The 27,856-nt window shown below is 36.2% G+C and overlaps 2 protein-coding genes across 2 annotated transcripts; both read right to left on the bottom strand.

Moving 5' to 3' along the window:
* Window positions 1–312: 312 nt before the first annotated feature.
* LOC135153942 (serine/threonine-protein phosphatase 6 regulatory ankyrin repeat subunit A-like) lies at window positions 313–10,356 on the bottom strand. The gene is made up of 4 exons (XM_064098886.1): window positions 6,334–10,356; window positions 5,519–5,568; window positions 5,053–5,158; window positions 313–2,797 (listed from the first exon to the last, which is right to left on the bottom strand). Exons 1-4 carry the CDS (start codon window positions 10,306–10,308, stop codon window positions 1,814–1,816), a joined length of 5,115 nt encoding a protein of 1,704 aa, XP_063954956.1. The 5' UTR covers window positions 10,309–10,356; the 3' UTR covers window positions 313–1,813.
* Window positions 10,352–27,856, bottom strand: LOC135153958 (ankyrin-1-like). Its single transcript, XM_064098926.1, has 5 exons — window positions 27,679–27,856; window positions 25,737–25,811; window positions 17,320–17,426; window positions 10,399–13,276; window positions 10,352–10,357 (listed from the first exon to the last, which is right to left on the bottom strand). The coding sequence occupies exons 2-5, from the start codon at window positions 25,797–25,799 to the stop codon at window positions 10,352–10,354; spliced, it is 3,054 nt and encodes a 1,017-aa protein (XP_063954996.1). The 5' UTR covers window positions 25,800–25,811; window positions 27,679–27,856.

Below are 27,856 nucleotides of genomic sequence, written 5' to 3'. Positions count from 1 at the left end.
ATGTGAAAATATTTATAAAAGCTCGAGGTCCCATTAATTTCTTATGACTGACAATACGCTCGATGCACATTCTGCTAGCAATTTCTTATTAACACGTGATTATTTATATCCAATATACTTACAGTTCCTTAAACTATTATTGTATTTACTCCTGTCGACAATTACGCATGTTAAAAATGTGCTGATTGATATTTTTACTACTCTACTAAAAATGTAATGCAAAAAAATATATATCTAATATTGATATCCCCATACAAGGGTAAATATTACAATTGGCATAAAATGTATTTTTAATATAATTATATAATTTTTGTCCTGACGAAAGCTAATGACAAATCTCTTAATGATTTGCGACAGTTTATACGAATGAATTACCTTTAGATCTCATTTATTTTCATTTTTTAATATTGAAAAATATTGTAGCTTTCTGTCTACGTGTTGTTATTTTATGATAAGCATGCATGCCATATATTGTACAGAAGAATTGTGTATTTTAACACAAAATTGTTATGCCTAAATTGAATACTGTGCATATCAGATTTCAGTGTTTATTTACATCATAAATTGTTGCAATAAATATTTACCTGTATACGTAATTATGAGATCTTATAAGAAAACAAATATATACATTATTCTAGAGGTATAAATTCTGAAGTGGAAAAGCGAGCTCCTTGTTTTTAATGGAGAAAAGAAACAATCGAATATGATATAAAGAAGATATGGAAAGAGCAATTGTGGCATTTCATGAGTAAATGAAAAAATATAAGAGGCCTTATCCGATAGGATTGTAAATGCCTGATTACAAGAATCGAACCACTTCAAACTTCATATTGCTGATTTAGTTAAATAATCATTAACGGAATATCATTAGCTTAAAATATATCGAGATATGTGTAGTACTTTAGATAAAGAACGCTGAAGTATGTACACTATCAACTTTATTTACAAAACAGTTATTTATTTATGATACTATCATATTTTATCATGATTACGGTCACTGTTGATTTGATTTGATTTGATTTATTGTTGCGAATGAGACTGCTAAACAGTTTTCATTCATACATATACACTATGTGGGTCAAAAACTATATGAAAAGAATTGAGTCATATAATACGATTACGCATAACAAACAATCTAAAAGTAAAATAACCATAAGCCGGCATAGTATGCTAGAGAGGATTTATCTCAATATTTCCTCTTGTTTTTTAATGCTAGATGTTATAAAATTTAAATCTCATGCTGCATGGACCTTTAGAATAATGAATCTTGTAAAGGCAACCAACATTACGTCTTCAAGTAAAACATGTGTCAAATGTACTTGCAGAAGCCAACATTGTCTATGGTCATTGGAATTGATATCAATAATATAATCATGATTGTTGTTTTAATAACATAAGAATGATGCTTGATTTATCCTCTCTGAAATAACGGTACCCCTCAATAAATCATTTATCACCATAAAGGTGTTTCTGTGCTCAAATGGAATAGAAAGGATAATAATTGTCACCCTTCTAAGGTACCCATTTAATACATAAGCAGACTTTGGTAATGGAATTAAACTGGATGTATATGAAACTGTTTTATTCCTCATCGTGAAAAATTGCTAGACCAATTGTATAGATTTTAGGTATTTTTAGACCTCGAACGCTAAAAAGGATTATTAGCAAGAATGTTTTGATATGAAAATAATATAATAGACTATACTAAATCAACCTGTTACACTGGTTATTATCCCCCGGCATTATATTTTTAAATGGCATTTATATTTTGGGAACGATTTCGGAAGTGAAGTTTCGTATAAGATTATATGTCCTAGTATACAACGCTTAGAGCATGCATGGACACGCATGACCATAATAACAAATACAAAAGAAAAGGGTGAATGAATTGCCTTCTAGCTGCAGAATCTGCATAGTATTTGATATAGGTAGTCATGGTAGTGGCGCTGGTTGTAATATTGAGAGGTCTGTCGCTGGTGGTATTTACAGATTTAGGTAGAGTACTAGCAATACGTGTTGTAGTGTCTGTGCTAGGCTTGCGAGGTGGCCACTCAAAGTCACTGCATGTTGCAGCACTAACAATTGATGTAACTTCATGTGAACAGCAAGCGAAGTGGGTATTAAATTGTAGGAAGAATATTCCTCTGGTAACTAGACCGTCGTCCGCAATACTGTTCCTGGAGTGCAAGTTCCGACCATTCTGGTAACATGAGAGTGAAGTTTCCGCACTGCCAGAGGAAGCTCGACAATGCACTTCATATGGAAATTCATCTTCATCACTTACAGTAATGAAGCATTTCGCAGGCCCATGTGGTATTTGAACAACAATGTTCTTCTTCATAGTTTCATACTGAACGTTCTCTAGACTGTGGAAGAAGATGGCTTTGAATATATACCCATCCTGATCTACTGTCTCAACGTTATCTATAATTAGATTTACGCAAGGAGAGGTGTCTAAGTCTACGACATCGGTAGTGAATCTTGATAACTGGGCCTTGTTTTTGAAGCCTTCGGCATCAGTTTCCCCATTAATGCAGAATGGACGATGCTGTGATTCAAATCGAAAGACGTAGTATGGAACACCCTGGAATGTGTCGTTGAGGGAACTAGGTATATGGAATTGGACTACGCCCCGGCTACCTGCAATCAAGGTTACCTCTTCAGTGAGACCGCTGCCTGCTACGTGAATTGGACATCCTGGAAGAAGGATGGCTAAAGTTAAAAGCATCTGTATGAAGGTTTGTAAGATCTGCAGAAGTGAAGGGGGTCGCCTTGTCCATCCGCTTCGGTGTTTCGACTAGAGAAGAAGGTTGTGAAATTGAAATAGTATTAATTTCACTTTCAGAAAAAAAATAAAACAGCAGTTCTGCTTGTTTGCTTTTTTGCTGGGGGAAGGGGTGGGTGGTTGCATATTGACAGTTGATTGCACGATGGATGAATATATATATATATATATATATATATATATATATATATATATATATATCCTTAGATGTGTAGATGCCGATGATTGTGCAAAGTGCTCAATGCTATATAAAGCAGAGCATATATTCGTACCTGTTAAACTTCTGCTACCGGCGGTTTCACGCCCGGACTTGAGGCGATCTTCAGGCAGACTGACGTTATTGGCTATTTGTGTGGTGCGGCGGGTCAATTTGACGCTTCGGTGGTTTCCGGTTTGGTCTCGTTCGGTGTCTGCACTTTGAAATAAGTTCCGACCTTTTGTTTAGTGAGTTTCTGTTTGTTATTATGGACACTTTTTCCTCCAGGCAAAGATTGCACAAGCCACTTTTTCTTTGGTTTAAGTTTGACTTTTTTTCGATTTCCCATGTTAGCGTAGATTCGATGTTCTTTTCCTTCAGATTCCATGTGTATTTTGAGAGTTGAGTTTCGTTCCGGTATCTTTCATGCTTAAATGATTTGAGGTGGTTTCTGTATCTATCTTTGAATGTCCCCCCTGCAAGCCCGAAGTAGTGTTTCTCTTCGTTGCCATGTCGGATCGTCGCCTTGTATACCAGAGCCGTCTGCATACAGTTTCCTTGTAATGGACATTGGTTTTTTTGCCGACAGTTACATTTTGGCTTATTTTCCGCTCGTGGATTTGATTGCTTAACAACTTTTTGGTTGTGGGTTTTTATTATGGTATCCATGTTTTTCATGCAACTGTAGCTAACCTTTATTGTGTTCTTATTGAATATTTGGTTCAATTTATGTCCCTTGGGGAAGTGTTTCATTATTAGCTTTATGAATCTCCCTCCTACGTTGGTTTTCACTTCAGAATTGTAAGGTGGGTTAAACCAGGTGACTTTTCTACTTCTATTTCTTCTTTTTTTTTTTTTTTCTTTTTTTTTTTTTTTTCTTTTTCTTCCTTCTTCTACTGGTCTGATGTATTTGATCAAATACATCAGACCAGTAGAAGAAGGAAGAAAAAGAAGAAATAGAAGTAGAAAAGTCACCTGGTTTAACCCACCTTACAATTCTGAAGTGAAAACCAACGTAGGAGGGAGATTCATAAAGCTAATAATGAAACACTTCCCCAAGGGACATAAATTGAACCAAATATTCAATAAGAACACAATAAAGGTTAGCTACAGTTGCATGAAAAACATGGATACCATAATAAAAACCCACAACCAAAAAGTTGTTAAGCAATCAAATCCACGAGCGGAAAATAAGCCAAAATGTAACTGTCGGCAAAAAACCAATGTCCATTACAAGGAAACTGTATGCAGACGGCTCTGGTATACAAGGCGACGATCCGACATGGCAACGAAGAGAAACACTACTTCGGGCTTGCAGGGGGGACATTCAAAGATAGATACAGAAACCACCTCAAATCATTTAAGCATGAAAGATACCGGAACGAAACTCAACTCTCAAAATACACATGGAATCTGAAGGAAAAGAACATCGAATCTACGCTAACATGGGAAATCGAAAAAAAGTCAAACTTAAACCAAAGAAAAAGTGGCTTGTGCAATCTTTGCCTGGAGGAAAAAGTGTCCATAATAACAAACAGAAACTCACTAAACAAAAGGTCGGAACTTATTTCAAAGTGCAGACACCGAACGAGACCAAACCGGAAACCACCGAAGCGTCAAATTGACCCGCCGCACCACACAAATAGCCAATAACGTCAGTCTGCCTGAAGATCGCCTCAAGTCCGGGCGTGAAACCGCCGGTAGCAGAAGTTTAACAGGTACGTATATATATATATATATATATATATATTAATTATATTAATTTAACAACTCTGCACCTATCAATAATTCCGTGACTTGTTGAGATACAAATCTGAACTCTTGCTAGAGAAAGAAAAAATACGAATATTCATTTCAAAGTGCAAGAGTATTATGAATATTGATTTCAACTATAGCAGTTAGTTGCATACAATATTCATACAAAATATCTTCAGTATTTCAGGCTTTTTTTACTTAACCATTCACTTGTTCTGTGAGAAAGAAAGTGATGAATGCAACATTACTACAACAGCGTTTTATATAAAGTCAGATATATTTATCAAATTTTAACGATAGGAAGTTGATAACTTACGAAGATTTTCCACCCAGTGTTGGCAAACACCGCTTCTATGTTGGAGAGTTGTTTTTTGTAGTAGACGTTTTGATGGCCGATTAGCGAAGGTTCTGATCTTTGGGTTCTGATATGGAAATATATTGTTAAAAATGTTTCAGCAGACTATTAAAAAAACAAGTTAATTAATGGTGGTATAATAAATCTGTGTGGATATTTTAACGTGCGTTTGAGAGTTTTAAGCACGCTTTCTGTCATATGCAACGTTAAATGGATCTAAGTTCGTATACTAAAAACCTTGCAAATACATGAAAAATATTCATTATGAAAATATTCCAGAAATTAAATGGGGATCAGTCCTCATCGGAAAATATTATAATTATTTCCAATGATCAGTTAGAGGTAATAAGAGTTTACACAGCTCACATCTTTGTGGTCGAAATTTCAATGGGTTTTAGGTACTAATGTAATTACAAATAAACATTACCTGTTTGACTCCGATGCAGCACCGTGATTCACACGTTCATTTTGAGGTTTCTGAGAAAGAAAAATAATAAATGTTATAGGAATTGAGAGGAGATATTCAAAACCGTCAGACCTGGAGAGCAAAACAGGTGTGATGAAAAAGTGGCTCATTACGCCACTGGTTATTAGCAATACTTTACGACAGGTTGTGGTTAATACCAATGCTATTTTATTATTATTTCTTTAAACATTTGTGTTGAAAATATAAATAAATATGAATTACTAGGCTATGAATCGATATGTTAACGCACATAAAACGTGTTTACAAGTTTGAAGATGATTTGAATTATACAAGCGTATACTCTCAACGAATATGACCCGTTACCCCCAAACCAACATTAAGCCACTGGGGAAGGTTCTCTGTAAATAGCCCAAAACAGTAGCTTGGTCTTCAAAGAGTGAAAATATGAAAAACTGCTTATCTGAAGGACCATTATTCTCCTACTTACTGTTAAAATTCGAAGTTGCACAGCGAAAATGGTAAATAAAAGAACTTCTTTTACACCACCTTTTTACGAACTGATTAGAAGTCTTACGGATATTGCACGGTGTTCACATCTCAAGCTTTAGTGAAAGTCAACACTTTTACCCTTGTTTCCTTATTTTTTGAAGCTCTCACCGTAAGTATGATAAATTAATTCGAGTAGTTGCGTGGGTTAGTTTTGATAAGTTAACTAGTTTAAAGTTTTAACTCAATTCAAATCTCATTTTTGGCGACTCATTGTTGGTTTTGGGGTGGTAGGTCAAATATTGATTATAAGTGAGAATACAACTTACTTTCGATTGTTCAATCTCTTCAGTTAAGCGATGCCATCGAGACATTGGGTCTTCTGAAATTTTGCCACTGGTCTTGGAGTTGTTCTGAGTTTGGAGAAATTGTGGATCATATCCGCTGTATTGCCATGTCTGAGGTCCGATTGAGTTCGGAAAGCCTGTATTATTGGTTGGGCTATATCGTTTCCTAATCATGATGTCATCTATAGCTTCCATGTGATTTTGCGTTGGATCGTGTTCAGGTTTGTCGGGAGATTTCAGCTGGGCACCAAAAAAAGGAGTACGCGTTCCATTTGCTTCATCCTCATGATGATGGGTCCCTGTTGAAATATTTTTGAACGAGTGTTCATCACAACTTTCTTCTTCAATTTCAGCGTGAATGAATGCATTCTCGTCATGAATATTGTGCACCTGGAGCTTAGATTGTTCTGTATGTGTTGAACATGACTGCGCCTGTGGGTCCACCGAGGATGCCGTCACATCTTCTGCAGTGATTGCATTCTGATGGCTTTTGTATGGTTGATCTCGTGTCGCAATTTGAGCACAGACATCAGTACTCAAACTTCCCTTTATTCGACGAGTAGAGTGATCTTTGTTTGGCGACGCCTCAATCGAAGTTATACCATCCATATCCTTCATGTTTGCACCACGCACTGAAAGATACTTGACTATCTGTAGGTGGCCTTCTTGTGCAGCGGCTTGAAGAGGGGTCCATCCATCTTGATCTTGTTTATCCACATCAGCATTGTTCAGAAGTAGAAAGTCTATCATATCGATGTTACCATTGTAACATGCTGCATGAAGCGGGGATTTGCCACTTTTAGTCCCTTCGTTCACATTATATTCCTTGGACACGAGGAATTTTACTACTTCAATATGGTTGTATTGTGTCGCGATGTAAAGTGGTGTAATGCTTTCATACCTGACACATTTAGCTCCTTTTGCCATGAAAAGTTCAACAACTCTCAGATGGCCTTCAGTGATTGCTGCATTCAGTGATGTTAGCCCATTTTTGCCTGCCTTGTTTACATCAGAGCCTTGCTGAATGAGATACTCAACGATTTTAATGTCACCGTTACAGGCAGCAGCATGGAGAGCGACCATCCCTTCGTCATCAACCTCATTGACGTCAGCACCGTTGGATATCAAAAATTGGACGATAACTAACTGCCCGGCTTGTGCTGCGATATAGAGTGGAGTCATTCCGTCAAATCTATGTTTTATTGCTCCATTTCTTAGGAGATGTTTAACAGCTTCTACATGACCATACTGAACTGCTGCATGGAATGCCGTCCAGCCTTCATCATCAGCTTTGTTGACATCTGACCCTTGGTAAATGAGATATTCCATTATCTTCATGTTACCGCTGATTGCAGCACCGTGAAGAGGAATCCTCCCATCATCGTCTTCTTCATTCACATCACCGCCAGTAGTAATGAGGAATTTCAAGATATCTAAATGACCGAATTCAGTCGCAGCATAGAGTGCGGTCATTCCACCATATCTGTTCTGCTTTGCTCCTTTTTCTATAAGATATTTGACAGCTTCTAGATTGCCGTATTGAATGGCAACATTGAATGGTGTCCGACCCTCAGAATCAGCTTTGTTCAAATTAGACCCTTGGTGAATGAGATATTCCATGATCTCCGTGTTACCGCTAAAAGCAGCACTATGAAGAGGAACCTGCCCATTATCATGTACTTCATTCACATCAGCTCCATTAGAAATAAAGAATTTCACGATATCTAAATGACCAAATTGAGCTGCAGCATAGAGTGGGGTCATTCCATCATATCTGTTCTGCTTGGCTCCTTTATCTATGAGGTATTTGACAGCTTCTAGATAAGCGAATTGGATAGCAGCATTGAACGGTGTCCAACCTTTTAGATCGGCTTTATTCATATCACAGCCCCGCTGAACGAGATATTCCATGATCTTCATGTTACCGCTGAAAGCAGCTCCATGTAGGGGAGTCTTCCCACTATCATTCTTTTCGTGTACATTAGCCCCGTTGCAAATGAAGAATTCAACGATATCTAAATGACTGAATTGAGCTGCAGCATAGAGTGGGGTCATTCCATCATATCTGTTCTGCTTGGCTCCTTTATCGATGAGATACTTCACAGCGTCTAGATGACCATATTGAATGGCAGCATTGAATGGTGTCCAACTCTTTGGATCACCTTTGTTTACATCTGAGCCTTCTTGAATGAGATACTCCATGATCTTCATATTACCACTAATAGCAGCACCGTGGAGAGGAATCCTTCCATTATTATCTTCTTTATTCACATTATCGCCATTAGAAATGAAGAAGTCCACGATATGTAAATGACCGGATTTAGCTGCAAAATAAAGTGGGGTCGCTCCATCATACCTGTTCTGCTTGGCTCCTTTATTTAAGAGATATTTGACAGCTTCTAGATGACCGTATTGAATAGCAGCATTGAATGGTGTCCGACCCTCTGAATCAGCTTTGTTCAAATTAGACCCTTGTTGAATGAGATACTCCATGATCTCCGTGTTACCACTGGTAGCAGCTCCATGTAGGGGAGTCTTCCCATCGTCATTCTTTTGATGCACATTAGCCCCGTTGCAAATGAAGAATTCAACGATATCTAAATGACTGAATGCAGCTGCAGCATAGAGTGGGGTCATTCCATCATATCTGTTCTGCTTGGCTCCTTTATCTATGAGGTATTTGACAGCTTCTAGATAACCGAATTGGATAGCGGCATTGAACGGTGTCCAACCTTTTAGATCGGCTTCATTCATATCACAGCCCCGCTGAACGAGATATTCCATGATCTTCGTGTTACCGCTGAAAGCAGCTCCATGTAGGGGAGTCTTCCCACTATCATTCTTTTCATGCACATTAGCCCCGTTGCAAATGAAGAATTCAACGATATCTAAATGACTGAATGCAGCAGCAGCATAGAGTGGGGTCATTCCATCATATCTGTTCTGCTTGGCTCCTTTATCTATGAGATATTTGACAGCTTCTAGATGACCTCCTTGAATGGCAGCATTGAATGGTGTCCCACCCTCTGAATCAGCCTTGTTCACATCAGACCCTTGTTGAATTAGATATTCCATGATCTTCATATTACCACTGATAGCAGCTTCAGGTAGAGGAATGCTCCCATCATCATCTCCTCCATTCACATCAGCGCCATTAGAAATGAAGAATATTACGATATCTAAATGACCGAATTGAGCTGCAAGATAGAGAGGGGTCGCTCCATCATACCTGTTCTGCTTGGCTCCTTTTTCTATGAGATATTTGACAGCTTCTAGATTGCCGTATTGAATGGCAGCATTGAATGGTGACCAACCCTCTGAATCACCTTTGTTCACATCAGAGCCTTGTTGAATGAGATACTCCATGATCTTCAGGTCACCCTTAATAGCAGCTGCATGTAATGGGAACCTCCCATTATCATTTTCATCATTCACATCAGCGCCATTGGAAATGAAGTATTCCACGATATCTACGTGACCGAATTGGGCTGCAGCATAGAGTGGGGCCATTCCATTATATCTGTTCTGCTTGGCTCCTTTATCTAAGAGATATTTGACAGCATCTAGATGACCATATTGAATGGCAGCATTGAATGGTGTCCAACCCTTTGGATCACCTTTGTTCACATCTGAACCTTCTTGAATGAGATACTCCATGATCTTCATATTACCGCTAATAGCAGCACCGTGAAGAGTAATCCTTCCATTATCATCACCTTCATTCACATCAGCACCATTAGAAATTAAGAATTTCACGATATCTAAATGACCGGATTTAGCTGCAAAATAGAGTGGGGTCATTCCATGATATCTGTTCTGCTTTGCTCCTTTATCCATGAGATATTTGACAGCTTCTAGATTGCCGTATTGAATGGCAGCATTGAATGGTGTCCCACCCTCTGAATCAGCCTTGTTCACATCTGACCCTTGTTGAATTAGATATTCCATGATCTTCATGTTACCACTGATAGCAGCTCCATGTAGAGGAATGCTCCCATCATCATCTCTTCCATTCACATCAGCGCCATTAGAAATGAAGAGATTCACGATATCTAAATGACCGAATTGAGCTGCAAAATAGAGTTGGGTCGCTCCATCATATCTGTTCTGCTTTGCTCCTTTATCCATGAGATATTTGACAGCTTCTAGATAACCGTATTGGATAGCAGCATTGATTGGTGTCCAACCCTCTGAATCAACTTTGTTCAAATTAGACCCTTGTTGAATGAGATATTCCATGATCTTCATATTACCACTAATAGCAGCACCGTGAAGAGGAATCCTTCCATTATCATCTTCTTCATTCACATCAGCGCCATTTGAAATGAAGAATATCACGATATCTAATTGGCCGAATGCAGCTGCAGCATAGAGTGGAGTCATTCCATCATATCTGTTCTGCTTGGCACCTTTATCCATGAGGTATTTGACAGCTTCTAGATGACCGGATTGAATGGCAGCATTGAATGGTGTCCATCCTTTCGAATCGGTCTTGTTCACATCAGACCCACATTGAATGAGGTATTCCATGATTTTTATGTAACCTTTAAGAGCAGCTCCATGTAGGGGAATTCTCCCATCATCATTTTCGTCATTCACATCAGTGCCAATTGAAATCAAGAATTCCACGATATCTAAGTGTCCTAAGCATGAAGCTGCATAGAGTGGGGTCATTCCATATCTTTTCTGCTTTGCACTTTTACTCACGAGATGTTTGACAGCTTCAAGATGCCCATTGTAGATGGCTGAATATAATGGTGTACAACCTTTCGGATCAGCCTTGAGAAGATCAGACCCTTGTTGAAGAAGATACTCAATGATTTTGACATGGCCTCGAGCAGCAGCGCCATGAAGGGGAATCATCTTTCTATCATCTTTTTCATTGACATCAGCCCCGTAGGCAATGAATAATTCCGCGATATCAAAATGACCGAATTGAGCTGCAGCATATAGCGGGGTCATTCCATCATACCTGTTCTGCTTGGCACCTTTATCTATGAGATATTTGACAGCTTCTAGATGACCGTATTGAATAGCAGCATTGAATGGAGTCCAACCCTTTGGATCAGCTTTGTTCATATCAGAACCTTGTTGAATGAGATATTCCATGACTTTGATGTTTCCATTAATAGCTGCTCCATGGAGGGGAACCTTCCCTTCACCATTTTCTTCATTCACAGAAGCTCGATTAGAAATGAAAAATTTCACAATAGCCAAGTGACCGAATCGAGCTGCAATATAGAGTGGAGTATTTTCTCCATACCTGTTCTGCTTGGCACCTTTATCCATGAGGTATTTGACAGCTTCTAGATGACCGGATTGAATGGCAGCATTGAATGGTGTCCATCCTTTTGAATCGGCCTTGTTCACATCAGACCCACATTGAATGAGGTATTCCATGATTTTTATGTAACCTTTAAGAGCAGCTACATGTAGGGGAATACTCCCATCATCATTTTCGTCGTTCACATCAGTGCCAATTGAAATAAAGAATTCCACGATATCTAAATGACCAAATCGAGCTGCATTAAAGAGAGGAGTCATGCCATTATACATATTCTGCTTGGCACCTTCATCTATGAGATATTTGACAGCTTCTAGATGACCATATCGGATAGCAGCATTGAATGGTGTCCAACCCTTACAGCCAGCCTTGTTCACATCAGACCCTTGTTGAATGAGATACTCCATGATTTTCGTGTTACCGTTAACAGCAGCTCCATGTAAGGGAATTCTTCCATTATCGTGTTCTTCATTCACACCTGCACCAATGGAAATTAAGAAATTCGCGATTTCAAAATGACCGAATTGAGCTGCAGCATATAGTGGGGTCATTCTGCCAAACCTGTTCTGCATGGCACCTTTATCTATGAGATATTTGACAGCGTCTAGATGGCCATTTTCAATAGCGGCATTCAATGGTGTCCAACCCTTACAGTCGGCTTTGTTCACATCCGACCTTTTTTTAATGAGATATGCCAAGATTTCCATGTTACCGTTAACAGCAGCTCCATGTAGGGGAATCATCCCGCTATCATTTTCTTTATTCACGTCAGCCCCATTGGAAATGAAGAATTCTACGATATCTAAATGACCGGAATGAGCTGCAGCAAAGAGTACGGTCATTTCACCATAATGGTTCTGTTTGGCTCCTTTATTTATGAGGGATTTGAGAGCTTCCGAATGCCCCTCCTCAACACAGGCATGGAATGGTGTAAAACCCGTGTTATCTTCCTTGTTCACATCAATCCCTTCTGCAATAAGACTGTCTATGATGTTGGTATACCCTCCTAGTGCTGCTTTATGAAGAGGCGTCTGACCCATGTCACATTCGACACTAGGGTCCGCTCCATATAGGATGAGGAAATCCACGATATATGCATGTCCTTTATGAGCTGCTGCATGAAGAGGACGAAGTCCTCCCTTGATCGGTTTATCCAGGTTGGCTCCTTTTGAAATGAGATCATCAACTTCATTGAGTTTACCTTCTAATGCTGCCTTATACAGTGGTGTGTATCCTTCATCATCTACCTTGTCTATGTCAGGATTGAGTGGGAGTTCGTGTGTAGGCCCATCAGCATCACATAGGGATGTTTCACCGAGGAGTGCTTTGTATACTGTATCCCATTCTTCCAAAGCATCATTCATGTCGGTGTCTAAGATCTTTATGATGTCTAATGTTTGCAATCTGCATTCCTTTAGTTGGGAACACATGTCATCTGATGTAGAAGAGTTGTTTGTGACAGATACGGGGTTGCTGTTTAACATCTCTTTATGTATGTCAGATTGGTTGGACAATACAATATCTTCCCCGTCTGTATTATATTCTTGTGGTGTCGTTTGTTCAGTAATGGAAATCACAGAGGCATGCTCTGATGTCATGTTCTCTTGTGGTGTGATCAACAAGGTGTCCGTTGCGCCCATCCTGTAAGAAACAGATATTATTCTCGGTCTAGTTCAAGTGAGGTGAAAATGTAGAATTCCTTATACAGTATACTAAATGAACGTATTATACTTCATTATGCACGATAGGTCACTTTGAAAATGAGAAGATTTCAGTGACTGATAAGGAAATAAGCTAGTCACTTGACTAAGTCGTTTGTAATGTAATAGAAGTGGTAATAACATGTAATTGTGAAATAATGTTCATGGTATCCAATAGTAGGAAGCGTGAAGTAGTGTTTGAATAAAAATAACAAATAACACGCTTTTCGCCACAGAGAGAGGATTATGTGCATTTGCTATATGAATAACGACTTAAACACGCACAATTTTCAGTATTTGGTATTCGTAGTTCTAAAGATTATTTGCTTTCTTTTTTGGGGGCGGCTCATTGTCAGATTAAAGGAAGTAGTATAATTATCATAACATGTTTTTTGTGATATGGTTAAAAATTACAACTGAAACATCAAAATTGATACAAGTTGGGTCATAAAAAAAAATGTCTGAAACAGCTTCGTAGTTATAACAAGTGTAACGCCCCTGGCAGTCAGGCATGCATTACGCGATTCGTTATAACAGAAGCGCTGACTTTAAAAAGAACTAAGTTCAATAATTATTCACAAAAACGCCATAAGAATGATAATGAAATACTACATGTAGGTTCATTGACCCCGATTGACCTTACCATGTTTACCTTGATCATGTGACTGAACCCTTGTGCAAGACGACCAGTGGTATTTACTTCTATCTTCATAATTCATGAAATGCATCCTTGCAGTTTAAAAGTTGTGATGACATTTTAACAATATCCCCAACATGGTCAAAGCTCATTGACTTTAAATGACCTCTGACCTTTATCATGGGACCTAAAACTCATGAAACACGACCAGTGATACTTGATAACTTTTATACCTAGTTTCTTGAAGTAGGTTCATATACCCTTAAAGTCATGATAGAATTGAAGAACATGACCTTGGTTAAGATTAGGTTGTTGATTACTCCAACATAGTCAAGTTCATCGACCCTTGAATGTCTTCTAACCCCAATTATGCGACCTGAAACTGATTAAACACAATCAGTGATTCATAATTACTCTTTTGTCCAAGTTTCATGAACTAGATCCTTACACTATCAGAGTTATGATGACATTCCGAACCGTAACATTGGCTAAGATTTGGATTTCGATTCATTGACCGTAAATGACCTATAACTTTGGTCATGTGGCCTGAAACTCAGGCAGGATAACGTTTATGTTCAGTTTAGTGACCTAGTTCTATATACTTAAGAAACTATGATGACATCTAAAACGTTACCTTGGTTAAGACTTCGATGTTTATTCCCAAACTTGGTCTAGGTTCATTGTCCCTAAAATGACCTTTGACTTTTGACCTTGATCACGTAACCTGAAACTCGGGGAGAATGTTCAGTGTCACTCGATGTCCCCTTATTTCTAAATTTGATTTAAAATATCCATATACTTTCGAGGTTACGATGTAATTTAAAACAAGTGGAATGCCTCAGGCACTCTCGCCTGCATTACACGATTCATTATCAGCAGTGCTGACTTTGCACGGCTAATGAATAATTATTGACAATAACCACCTTTCATGTGATAATAAAATTATATTTTCATTGACCCTAAATGGCATTTGAATTTGATCATGTGACCTTTAACTTGTGCTATAAGATAGTAATACTTGATTACTCTTATCTTCAAGTTCACCTGAACTAGATCCTTATAATTTCAAAGTTATGATGATATTTTAAAAACTTAACCTTGGTTAAGATTTCGTTGTTGACCCTAAAATAATGACCTATGAACTTGATCATGTGATCTGAAACTCGCACATGATATTTAGTAATACTTCATTACTCTTATGTCCAGGTTTCATCAACTCGGTTTATGAACTTTCAAAGTTTTTATTACGGCACATTTTGGCAAATTGCACATTTTGGTAATTTACCAAAATGTGCCATTAACTAAATGGGCCCTTACTATGTTACGACACCATTTTTGTAAATTTACCAAAATGTGCAGGCATTTGACACATGTTGGTAACTTCTGGGATTGTTCGCTCAGTTTTCTGCGCTCACTCATTGCATTACAAAATACAAATTTCCCTGTAACTACACAAGGAGGTCTCTATTTGCTAAAACCACATCGGCTCAACCCATTTTGTTTACCATAAATTGTGTCTAATCATCAGTTGGTGTTAAAAAATCCCAAACATGGCTAAAGTTAATTGAACCTAAATAACCTTTGACCTTGGACATGTGACCTCAAACACATGCAGGATGTTCAGTGATACACCATAATCCTAATTCTAAGTTTCATGAACTAGGCCCATGTGTTTTTATGTTATGATGGAATTTCAAAAACTAAACCTTAGGTTATAGACGACGCCTATAGTCTCTATAGACGAATTGGGAAACCTTTCACCCTCTTCCGAACAAAGAGAGAAACAATGAACTTTTTCGTAGGTGGATTGCGGCGATAAAATTTCTAAATAGATAAAAATTCTTCAAATCATCGTACGAATACAGCCGCCATCATGTTATTTATAGTGACCCTTTCCAGCCTGATGAAATACGAGGAGGACATGCACAAATCTCTAAAGGAACAAATCTAGAAAGCTTACAGATGGTACTTGTAATAAATATAAAATACGCTGAAGTGAAAATCTGAAAGTAAAACGCTCGAATTGATCCAGACAGTACGAGAGAGAATGAAACAACGAAATAGCGTTTGCGGCAGTAGACTAGCAAAACACGCAATCCGCGGCTCACTACGCGATAGCTTGATGATCAATTTGATGAAGTGAAAATGATGATGTTATTTATACTCTTAAACAATTACAAGGTAAAATTTAACCATTCGAAAAAAAAAGTATAGGTTAAATCCTTTCAGGTCAGTTGGAAAATACGACTGATTTTTGGTTTTTTAAGTGTTGAGTTTAGAACTTTAATAATGAAAGTAGGCCACAGTATAGCCGATCACGCACGTAGAGCTCAAAAACGTAACACTCCCCTGGATATCCAACGAAAATGGCAGCATACAGCTTCACGAAAATCGTAGCATTCGTTTGATTTCAAGTAAGATTTTCTCAAATATTTTAATAAGATATATTGTGAGTTTAGTCAAGTTAAAAGATAAAGATATCGGCTGTAAGAAGCCCCAAATATGTATTTTAAACTTAATTCTCCTTCAAGACTTCAACGACGTCCGCGCGGCCGGTTACTGGAAAGCGGCGCCTATAGTTTCGCTCAGCTATGCAGATGAGACATAATGGGGGCGAGAATATCAGGATTCGAATTTCGTTACTATAACATAAAATAAAAGATGATTATTAAAAGTTTCTTGTTTTGACCAATAATGCAATTTCTAAGAGTCCTCATTACTCTATCTGATCAGCCATCAAATTCAAACAAAAGCAGAAAATAATTCGATAATGGTCATCCTTAGAATTTATGAGACTCGCATGGTAAATAAATACTATTCAGATATTCAAACGATATAGGCTATAGAAAAATTGGATTGGGATCAAAGGAGTGTTGGAAGATCTAATCATGTAACACGTCCTATTAAGGGAAAGAATGGGTGTAAACTTTTCAGTTTACTTCTTGTCTACAGTGTGGGTGTAAGTTTTATTCATAATGATGAACATGATGGTCTTGAGCTAATTATGCCTCTGTTATTGTAAACATTGGCTTTGATTTCTCTATTGATGGATAGTTTAGTTTTGATTGATTTCTATAGTTTAATTATACTCGGTCAAACAATATATAGTTCACTTTATAAACAAGGCTCGTTTTCTCACCATCCTTTTCCGTCGTTTGCAATACTGTGTTTTACTTTCTCCAATGTCATCACTGCAACATTTTTTTTTTCAAGAAGCAAGATAAATATTTGCAAAAATTGTTATTTTTCAATTCCTACAAAACCATATGTTATGCTTTATGAATTAGTCGTACGGTGTTCTTGTCCATTAGATTTATTCAGATAATGATAAATGGAATCATACTTACAATTTCTGATCCTGGATTCCTCCATCACACTCATCATCTAAAAGAAAGTTCTTCGTACCCCCTGCATGTTCAGTCTCGTGTTCCATCTGCCAGGACTCTGCCGTGTGCTGAATTTAAAATTAAAATGAATGTCTTACTTATATTCGAGCAATATACATGCGGATGTGTTTTTCTATATAAGAATAAAATACTAAAATATGTTAATTTCATGTCTAATCATAATTTTGACATAATTATATGCATTAGTTCAATAAAGCCTGTGTAATATACAAGTGTCCTCTATCATGTTCGTATTAAATTGGCTTCATTTGCCGTATTCGTATATTTCATTGGGTCAACAAGGAAGAGATACAAACATAATATAACCAATCAAACACAGTTGATATACTTGTTTAATTCAATTCGATTTCTTCATTTGGCAAAATAGCACAATCAAGATGTTACAATGTAAACAGAAGTAGATCCATATCAATGAGCAAGGACCTCTTAAAGGGATTTTCCGGGCTAAAACTATTTATATCTTATTAAATAAAGTAAAATTCACAGAGCAAAATGCTTTTTCGAAATCGGATAACAAATAAGAAAGTTATTGAATTATAAAATTTATCAATATTTTGTGAAAACATTTATATGCACCTCGTCATGAATGTTCATTAGATGGGATGATGATGTCACTTCCCCTACTTTCCTTTTTCTTATGTTATTACATGAAATCATAACTGTTTCATTTTTTCATACATGTGTAAATGATGTGTATCCAATATGATGAATTAAGTTGCAGCAATAAATAACTAATCCACTTAATCAGTTGTCAATCCAATTATTTTAGTTCTTGGTAGAATTTTTTTATAAATCTAATTTCATAAAATAAAATACAAAAAACAAATGGGGATATGACATCATCAGCCCACCTAATGAATATTCATGGAGACATGCCTAGAACTGTTTCACCGGAAAAATGCAAATCTTCAGAATTCAATAACTTTGTTATTGTTATTATTGTTTTGATGAAATTTTCAGCATTTTGCTTTATGAATTTGATTCTATTTATTGAGATGTAAATATCTCCAGCATGGAGCATCCCTTTAAAAACAGTATTTACTTGTGTTTTAGGGTTAACACTATAAAGGCACATTATTTGAGAGTAAATATAAAGTAATTAGAACAAAAGAAACATAACCCCCCCCCCAAAAAAAAAAAAAGAAGAAGAAGAATAATAATGATAATAATGATTGATAAATTTCCTTATAACCATTTCCTTATAACCGAATTTTTATCCCTCAAGACTATCTACATTTTTTTTTTCAATATTATTTGCTCCATTGTAATAGTTTGCGAAATTCAAGATCCAAATTTTACAGAAGCATTTTTATTTTGTGGTGTTGTAGAAGGATTTGTTTTCACATCCCCTGCATTTAGGCTTCGCGGATCAGACTACATCAAAAGATCAGGTGCCCGTTTCATAAAGCTGTTCGTAAGTTAAGAGCGACTTTAAGAACGACCGGTGATCCGTTCTTACGCGCTAAACCATCATCCATGAAAATTTTTGTGTATACCATTCACCACAGGAAAGGATCACCAGTCGTTCTTAAAGTCGCCCTTAACTTACAAACAGCTTTATGAAACGGCACCCATGATAGGTTCTTCTTTATTCCGTCTCATTTGACGCTGTCTATACAAGTGTATACAATACCTATTAAAAGTTGTAAGCCTATACGTGAAAAATATAACGCATGTATTATGCCTCTGTAATGCGACTGCCACCAAGCTAAAAAAAATCAACTTTGATGGGTGAACATTATAGGCCCTGACTACTTTATAAAACCTTCTATTTCGGGTGATATTGAAAAAAAAAATTGTTAAATTGTATTGAAAGGCAAAGACAAAATTGTTCGGTGGTCAAAGAGTGAAAAGGGCGGTAGACTAACGCCAAATGCAGTACTGTTAATTGGCAACTATTGCTGGCATTCCTATTTTTCCTCCATCGCTATCGCAGTTAAGTCAAGAACTCTTTACCATGAAATCTATACTTAGTTAAATACTTGACATTTAATACAGAAATCAAATCAACTTCATTAGGGAGTTTTTGCAACATCAAGCAGACTCTTTCTGAAATGTTGACAATATAATATGAAAAGCATTTCATAACAAAGCAGTCTTTGTCGAAAATCGGTGAATCGCAACAGTAGTGTCGTCCTGGACTCTGGAAAAATGACATATTGCAATTTTTCGTTGCCTGTCCCGGTTCACTAGTTTTCGACAATGACCTTTAAGCTGTCATTTTACTTTGCCATATTCAATGGATTCTTAACGTTCCAGAGAATGTATGCGTATAGTGTTGCGAAAACTCATCAAGGACGGCTCCCAAGGCTTTGAGCAAAGCACGTTGTCAACTGTATAATCTTGAGATATTTGTTAAAAATTAAACACTTTTTGTCGTAAACTGTGAAAATAAAATTCATTCCCCATGCTTACTCTTAACTGGTCAAACCCACTCATCTCAATTTAACATCTTAAATCATCTCCGTTTCCTTTCTAATTATTTCAATCAATACAATGAAACAATGCTGTACCCAGTGGCGTAACTACGGGGGGCATGGGGGACACGTGCCCCCCCCCCCCCCCACCATCGGCTGGCAAAAAAAAACCGGGGAAAAGGATAAAAATAAAAGAAACGTGGTGGGGGGAGAATAAATTATTGTATATTTACTATGATATATTATATTCCTTCATAAATATTTTTTATTACTTTATGTAAAGATTTTGCTTAGTGCATATGTGTTGATTAATCCTGGTGCTCGCATTGTCTGTTTAATGAGATTTAAACATCCTGTTAAACAGTACTAAAACATTCCGTTTTGAAGTCAAATACACATTTTATTTTCTCACACTTCGAGTTTTTGGTTATTCTATGTAATAAAATATTCTTCCTTTCACGAGTAGGCCTACTTTAAGTGATTGCCCCTTTTAAAGTCTGAATATAAAATATTTCCAGTCCGTACTTACGTTCGCATTAGTGGATTGGTGATATAAATCTGCTTTTCATTACTTCCTAAAAACAGTCTTTTAAATTCATTTCATTTTCATTTCATTTATTTGACCATTTAAAATCAACATGGTACATGAACATCATAAAATAAGTATCATACAAATCATCCATTGACAAACAAAATGACAATTTAAAAATGGCCAGGACCCAAAAGAAGCAAAACTGCTTATAAACTGGGCCCTACATAAAAATACATGTAAAATAAACCCCTCAAAAAAGTTTAGAAATCTGTTTTTGGTCATTAATTTCGCCCGACTCCCAATTTAACACAATGCGTCTTTTACATCATTCAAGAGATCATTTAATTTTCTTTAAAATGATACCATGCTTGTTATGATCATGCCATCACGAAAAGAGCAGGATTCAAAAGTGTTTGATGAGGTCTGAATTGAAAAGCTGCAAAACAGCACTGTCATGAAGGGTCATTACAGAACATGATTCTTTTGTCTGTGTCAATGGAGATGAAAATCCATTCAAATCAAGCCCCTGCTTCTGTAGTGATGGTTCTGTGAGATAACATGGTTTTAGTCGTGGTTTGAAATACCCATGCATGTTTGTTTGTTATGTTTTTGCTTGTGCAGAGGTGTGTTTGATTCCATGCTAATGTTGATGTTATTGTTAAGGTACATGAAAACAAAAGAAACCGCTGAGAAACTCAATCATAAACACGGAAAACAGAACAGTGACTTTCAATAATGTGTCATCTTGCAACTTTCGAATTTTGACATTGCCCCACATACCAAGGCACTGCACCTCCATGTGAACGATAATCATATCATGTACGGTATCATTTTAAAGAAAATTAAATGATCTATTCATTGATATGAACTACACATTGATATTTACTAAAACCGATGAAAAATGTTCGATCAAAGTAAAAAAAAAAAAAACGCTGGGAAACTCACTCATCACCACGGAAAAAAGAACAGTGACTTTCAATATTGTGTGATTTTGCAGCTTTTGAATTTTGACCTTGCCCCACATTTTAAGGCACTGCACCTTCATGTGAACCATATTCATATTATGTAGGGTATCAGTTTAGATAAAAATTAAATGCTCTATCCATTTATATCAATTATACATTTACATTCACTAAAACCGAGGAGGGATTATCGATCAAAATCAGATTTCCAAACTTTTTTTGAGGAGTTTGTTAAAGAATAGTCTGTACACATACACACACCCACCCATAAATACCCTTTTTTGGTCTGAATATAAAAAAATCAGCTCGCGCTTTGCGCTCCTATTTTTTTAGTGAAATACATAAGGTCTTAATGAATTCTTACAAAACCAGCCCTAGAATTTCCCTATTCTGGTCTAAAATTCAAATTTTCGGCTCGCGCTACGCGCTGGCAATATTTGATTAGTGAGATAGCCTACGGATCATGTTCATGATTACAATAAATACAAAAGTGCTTCATGTGTTTGGGTGTAATTCTATAAATATAAAATCAGCAAGCGCTTGGCGCTCACATTAGTATACTATTATGTGATATGTATGCTTTTCATTAATTCTTTAAAAATTAGTCTTTAAAATGTGTCTGTTTGTGGTCAATACATACAAAAATTCTCGGCTCGCACTTCGCGCTTGCATTGTTTGTTAGTGAGATAGGTCCTACGTATCATAATTACAAAACTGTGCTTATAATGCCCTTTTTAGGTCCGAATATCATTTTTTCAGCTCATGCTTCGCGCTCGCTTTATGTCATCAGTGAGAAACATATCCGTTTAATGCCACAGTCCTTAAAATGTCTCTATTAGGTCAGTATACCTGATATTGAGCGCGCTTCGCTCGCTAAAAAATTCTGACAAAAAGTTTTTGCTGGTGCCCCCCCCCCTGCCGTGACCAACGGTACGCCACTTGCCATGCCCCTTAACTATAAATATATAATTTGTTTTTGTATAGTCGACAGGGGATGATGACCCTTTTGCATTCACCAAGTACTACATGTAAAGAAGGCAAAATATACAAATTAGAAGAAACTAAAAGGAGGGCAGACTATATACTGGAGCTGTCCAATATAAAAGTATATTTTGAATGACTGTATTAGAGAAAGCAACAGAACTGTTGAATCACTTTTAAATATTTTGTTATAACACAAAAAATCACCTTTTATATTTTGCTCCATATGGAAATAACTTAAAGATGTTTATATCATAAGGCCGTTCCTTAAAAAAATGGAAAATAGAACCAGCACCACACGGAAATTTGATTTTAAAAAATCAATTATTTTAAATTAATAAAATTGATACTCTTGGCTTATGTTATTACCTAAATACATAATTAGAATTCACCGAGCAAAACCCTATTCATAATTCTGATGGAAAGTGACGTAGGTATTGAACGTTAAAGTTTTAAATAACAAATGCTTTATAGAAAGAGTTAAATGCAAAGAAATCATACTTTTTAAGATTTTGACTTTTGTGTTTATCACATATCTCCCTTGTAACAAAAACAAGTCGCAGAAAATCCAGAAATTAATATCGTACACATTGAATCGGTAGTCAATCTAATTTTCTTAAATTCTTAGGAGTCAAAATTTGAATAAATCTAATCTGTATAACAAATGTTTAAAGGCAATAGGACATTATCAGCTTGCTCATTGCATATTCATGCCTTCGAGCATACATGTAGAACTGTTTCACTGAAATAATGCAAAATTTGGAATTTAATAATGTGTTGGATTTTTCATTTTTTTTTATATCTGATTTTATTTTATATGTTTGAGTCACACTATTCTCAGTCTGGAGTATCACTTTAGAGAGTCTCACTTATATAGTGCATAGTTGTATGGACAAGTCAGTGACATGCGAATGAGGTATATGATGTCAAACGCCCATTAATTGTTTTCTTTCAGATATATAGATTGTTCCATTTTCTTATCATACGATACCCTGTATTAAATCATTAATCAAATTCAGTTTACCAATTCAAAATTTATAATTCATTTCGATTTTATTTCAAACAGAAAATATAAAACTAATGATTTGCATTTATATTACTTAAAAAAACAAATGAAGGGGCCAGAAATGGCGTCGGGGCAGATTTTATAAAAAGCTCCGATCCAACGGACTGAGTGAGCCAAAGTTTTCAAAAAATTTATATCAAAAATATACTTGTGACAAATTTTGGCACATTATTTAGAAAATATCATATTTCTTTTCCTTTTCCTTAGTCGTGCTCTTTTGTAGCCTTGTTATGCTATTTTCCTTTCCCTTTTTTAGCTCTTTTTTATTCATTCTGTAGGCCTATTAAAACAGCTATAAAATGCCGGATTTTTTTTTTTTTTAAACATGCAGCGGCTATAAAACGGCTACTACAGCGAATTTTGTTCATTTCATGTTTTAACAACCTACACGCAAAATAAAGGGATAAAACATTCAAATTTGCAAACGAATCCAAATCATTTAACGTTGAAGAGAAATTCGCTCTTAATTGATGAGGTCAATGATTTACACAACTTAATTTTTTGAACTGATAATCGGTCGCTCGCCAATGTCTATAGTTTTCAATTATGCTTTACAAGACATGAACATTGGGAGTTCCATTCCCAACAACACAAGTATGCACTCCCAGAAACCCTAACCCGTTCTTGTATTGCATGTATATCAAATAGCATAACAATCCAAATAAAAAAAAGTGACCTCCAGCAATGGTCATATTTAGAACCAATGTGTTCACTTGTTAATGAAAATGATATCGTTATTTGATTTAACTTGATATTCAAGTGTTCCTGTTGAATTTTTCTTTGAAAAATCTTAGACCAATATTTCAAACGGCAAATTTTAAAAGTGATATACTTTTGACCAGGGGCGTAACATGGGTCGGTGGTTCGGGGGGGGGGGGGGGCAAGAGCCAGCAATTTTTCTGTCATTTTTTTATGATTATGCCCGAGCATTAGAGCGAATCTCAATGCATGATAGGTACAAAAAAGAGGGGGCAAAGCATGGCGCGCGCAGCAAAAATTTGCTTAATAACCATACCGAGCCAGCAAAGCGAGCGAGAAAAAAGTCGCATTTATATGAGAATCTAACTTTGAGATTGATTTTGACATGGTATTCAGAAAAAAAACATAACCTTGAGATTCAGAAAATAACATATCCGACTTCTTTCTTTCTTTTCCTTTCCTTTTCTTTCATCTCTTATTTTTTGTTCTCGGTTGTAGAAATTTTGGGGGCCAGTGCTATGCGGATCGGGTCCGGGCGAATGGCGGCACTAGGATTTTTAATTTCGGGGGGGGGGGGGGCAACACACATATATTTTGCCTATTTCTTAAAATCGAGCAAGAATCGCGAGCTAATTTTTAAAAATGTATATAGACCCTACTGACTTACTAGCTGTTTGCTTTAGGTCATAAAGATGATATCTCACCAATTAAAAAATGCGAGCGCGAAGCGCGAGCTGAGTTTTTTGATATTCTGAGATGATAACTGGACGTTCTAAGCACTTTTTGTAATCATTAACTAGATGGCTATCTACTTAAAAAAAATTGATGCGAGCGCGTAGCGCGAGCTGAAATTTTTTTATTTATGAAAATTATGAATACGCAGGAAGTGTATCTCGCTAAAACGAATGATGAAAACTCTCATCACGAGAAACATTTTGAGTTGAACATGTGAACAGATAATTTAATTATCTCAGTCAACAGTAATACTGCGATCGCGTAGCGCGAGCGACATTTTAAATATTATATAATGACCTGAAAGATTTATGTTAGTGACAAAATTGTTGGGAGCTAACATTTAATTGATGAGAAAATGTTCAAAATTAAAAGAACGAAAAATCTGTTTTTGAGCACTTTGAAGCTTTAGTAGGATGCTTATGACAACATTTACGTTATATATTTTTTTTCTTACAAATTTCGGGGGTGGCGCCAACTCACTGGGAAAATGCCCCTCCCCCGTGCCTCCCCTTTGCTGTCGCCACTGGTCTGGGGCGGAGCCCCCGGAACCTCATGATGTTTTTAAACATTGCAGATGGTCACTGTTTTATACATACACAACACATATTAACTTCGACGCAGCTGCAGATAATAAACGAAATATCTTGAGGCAGCACAATATAGCAAATGTGGAAAAAATTGTAAAAGGCGCCAGCGAGCCTGCTACGCCACTGCTTTTGACACCTTTTTTTCGCATAAACCTAAACCAAATTTGATGGATTAGCAATGTTTCAAATTTCTATTCGTTTTCAGGGTTCAATTTAGGCATTTTTCTATCCAAGTCAGATAGCATACACACGCACACACACGCAGCAAAAGTGGTAAATTACATACAATTCTCGCACAAACCTACTTTCTCAATCATGATGATTATGTTATGACACAATTATTTTCATCGGGCTTGTAACAAAATTCAATATGCTCACCTGATTATCATCCCGAAGTGATGTTTCTGGGTTCGTCTCCTCACCATCAGTATTCACCCCCATCGTGACGTCACCCTGAAAAATGATTATAGTTATTAATGAAAATGTAGGTATTTTCTGTAAAGGTGACGTCTAGTTGTTGTTTGTATTAGGCTTTCATTCAGGTAGAATGTTTACGCCATAACATATTTTGATCATACTTCAAAGGAAAAACCTTTGTTGGTATAAAGATGTTTACATTTTTTTTTCTGTTTGTAGTGTTTTTATTTTTTATTTTTTTAGGGGAGGGCAATCTCTAATTCACTGAACCCGGTAGTAAAACCACAAACACCTTCTTGCCAGACATGTACAAGTTGCCCACTTCGTCTATCAGCCAAGATAATTTCAGCCTTGGTAACTATGGTATCCGATACCGGTTTATAGAATCTTGAGAATCTACGCAATTCTGGAAAACTTGTCTCAAACGAACAATAAAAAGCAAAAGTAATGACCCAATGTTTTTCCTGCGGAGCATAAAATAAGAGGAAGATGGCAGGATAAACTTTTGCTGTACCAGTTTTTAATGCTTGGATTCAAATATTTAGAAAAAAATTATGCTTAAAATGTTGATTGATTCGTAGAATAACAATTTACATCTGATCAACAAAGTATGTCATACGAACATTATGAAGTACGAAATTAATATATATATATATAATATATATATATATATATATATATATATATATATATATATATATATATATATATATACATATATATATATATATATATATATATTATTATTATTATTATTATTATTATTATTTATTTCGGCAGTGAAAAGTATAGAAATTGGTACAGTGAAGTACAACACATAATAAACATAACAGAGTATAGATTGAGCACCCACTGGACTGCCAGGGTCAAATAAAGTTAACTGAATTACTGTAGTCAATGAAGACCATTTGACCCTATCCAGTGGGTGCTTACATAAAACAGAAGCGGATAAAAGAGTGAGTATGAACAAAAAGGTTTAAGATCAATTATAATAGAATAACATAGGTCTACTTGATATCACTTAATCTTAACTTAAAATATCAATATCAATGAATTTAAATTAAAAAATAAAATAGTCGCTACGAAGATATAAAAACAACAAGGATAACTGCCACAAACACAATCCTATAATAATACACTCCTGCAAAGATAAACATGGTCATTCATCACCGGCTAAGCACAAAATTGTTTCTTAGTTCATTCGTCCATGAGATAAGTGAGTTAACAACCACCCCAGAGCGCAAACTTACCGGCAATTCATCCCAGTAACGGGGAAAAGAATTAATAGCTGATAGATGAAGTCGATTTGTTCGCGCTCGGAGGTGGTTGAACTTCACGTCCTCCAAATGCCGACTGTTAATGATAATGGAACATCTAACTGCATCACAACGTACAATACCATACAAAGCCTTGACAACATAAATTAGTAGTGAAAATTTCCTCCTTGATTCCAATTTTTGCCAGTTGAGTTTTAATAATCTGTCATGATAGGACATTTCTTGTCTTTTTTGTTTGAGTATTATGCGGGTGGCTCGTCTCTGAACATATAAAATATGTGTATGTATGTATATTTGAAGTTAAAATTATTTTTAGTCTTGGCAATCTTATATCTTTGTCATATTTGTAACATTATCTTTATAATCACATCAGATTTATCAGATTCATGGAACGGAAGGGGAAAAAACCCCATATATTTCACAATATAAAATTACAGAACTGACTAAACGATTGTCATTGGTGTGATCAAATTCGCATTTACACCACAAATTACTATGTATGTTTTTTAAATTTATCGTGCTATTTTATTATTCGCTATTATGCTAATAGTACATTGTCACGAAATATTCTAATTGCTTGCTGTAAAAGAAAATGAATAAGTTTGATATTAATTACTTGTACTTACTTTTCATAGATCAGACATAAATACATAAATAACGTCTCTTCACAATAATCAATTGTTGTATATTATTCCCTTGATTTGGCAAAAGAAGCAAGATAATATCAAAATATGCAACAGTCAATTTAAGTATCAGAGACAGCAGTCATGGCAGTATAACCGAGTCCTGAAAAGGTTGTTACGT

Source organism: Lytechinus pictus, chromosome 4 (genome assembly GCF_037042905.1).
Source record: "Lytechinus pictus isolate F3 Inbred chromosome 4, Lp3.0, whole genome shotgun sequence".
In the NCBI taxonomy this organism is placed as follows: Eukaryota; Metazoa; Echinodermata; class Echinoidea; order Temnopleuroida; family Toxopneustidae; genus Lytechinus; species Lytechinus pictus.
The sequence above is the reverse complement of the archived record's forward strand: the minus strand, read 5'-3'. Positions and strand labels throughout refer to the sequence as shown.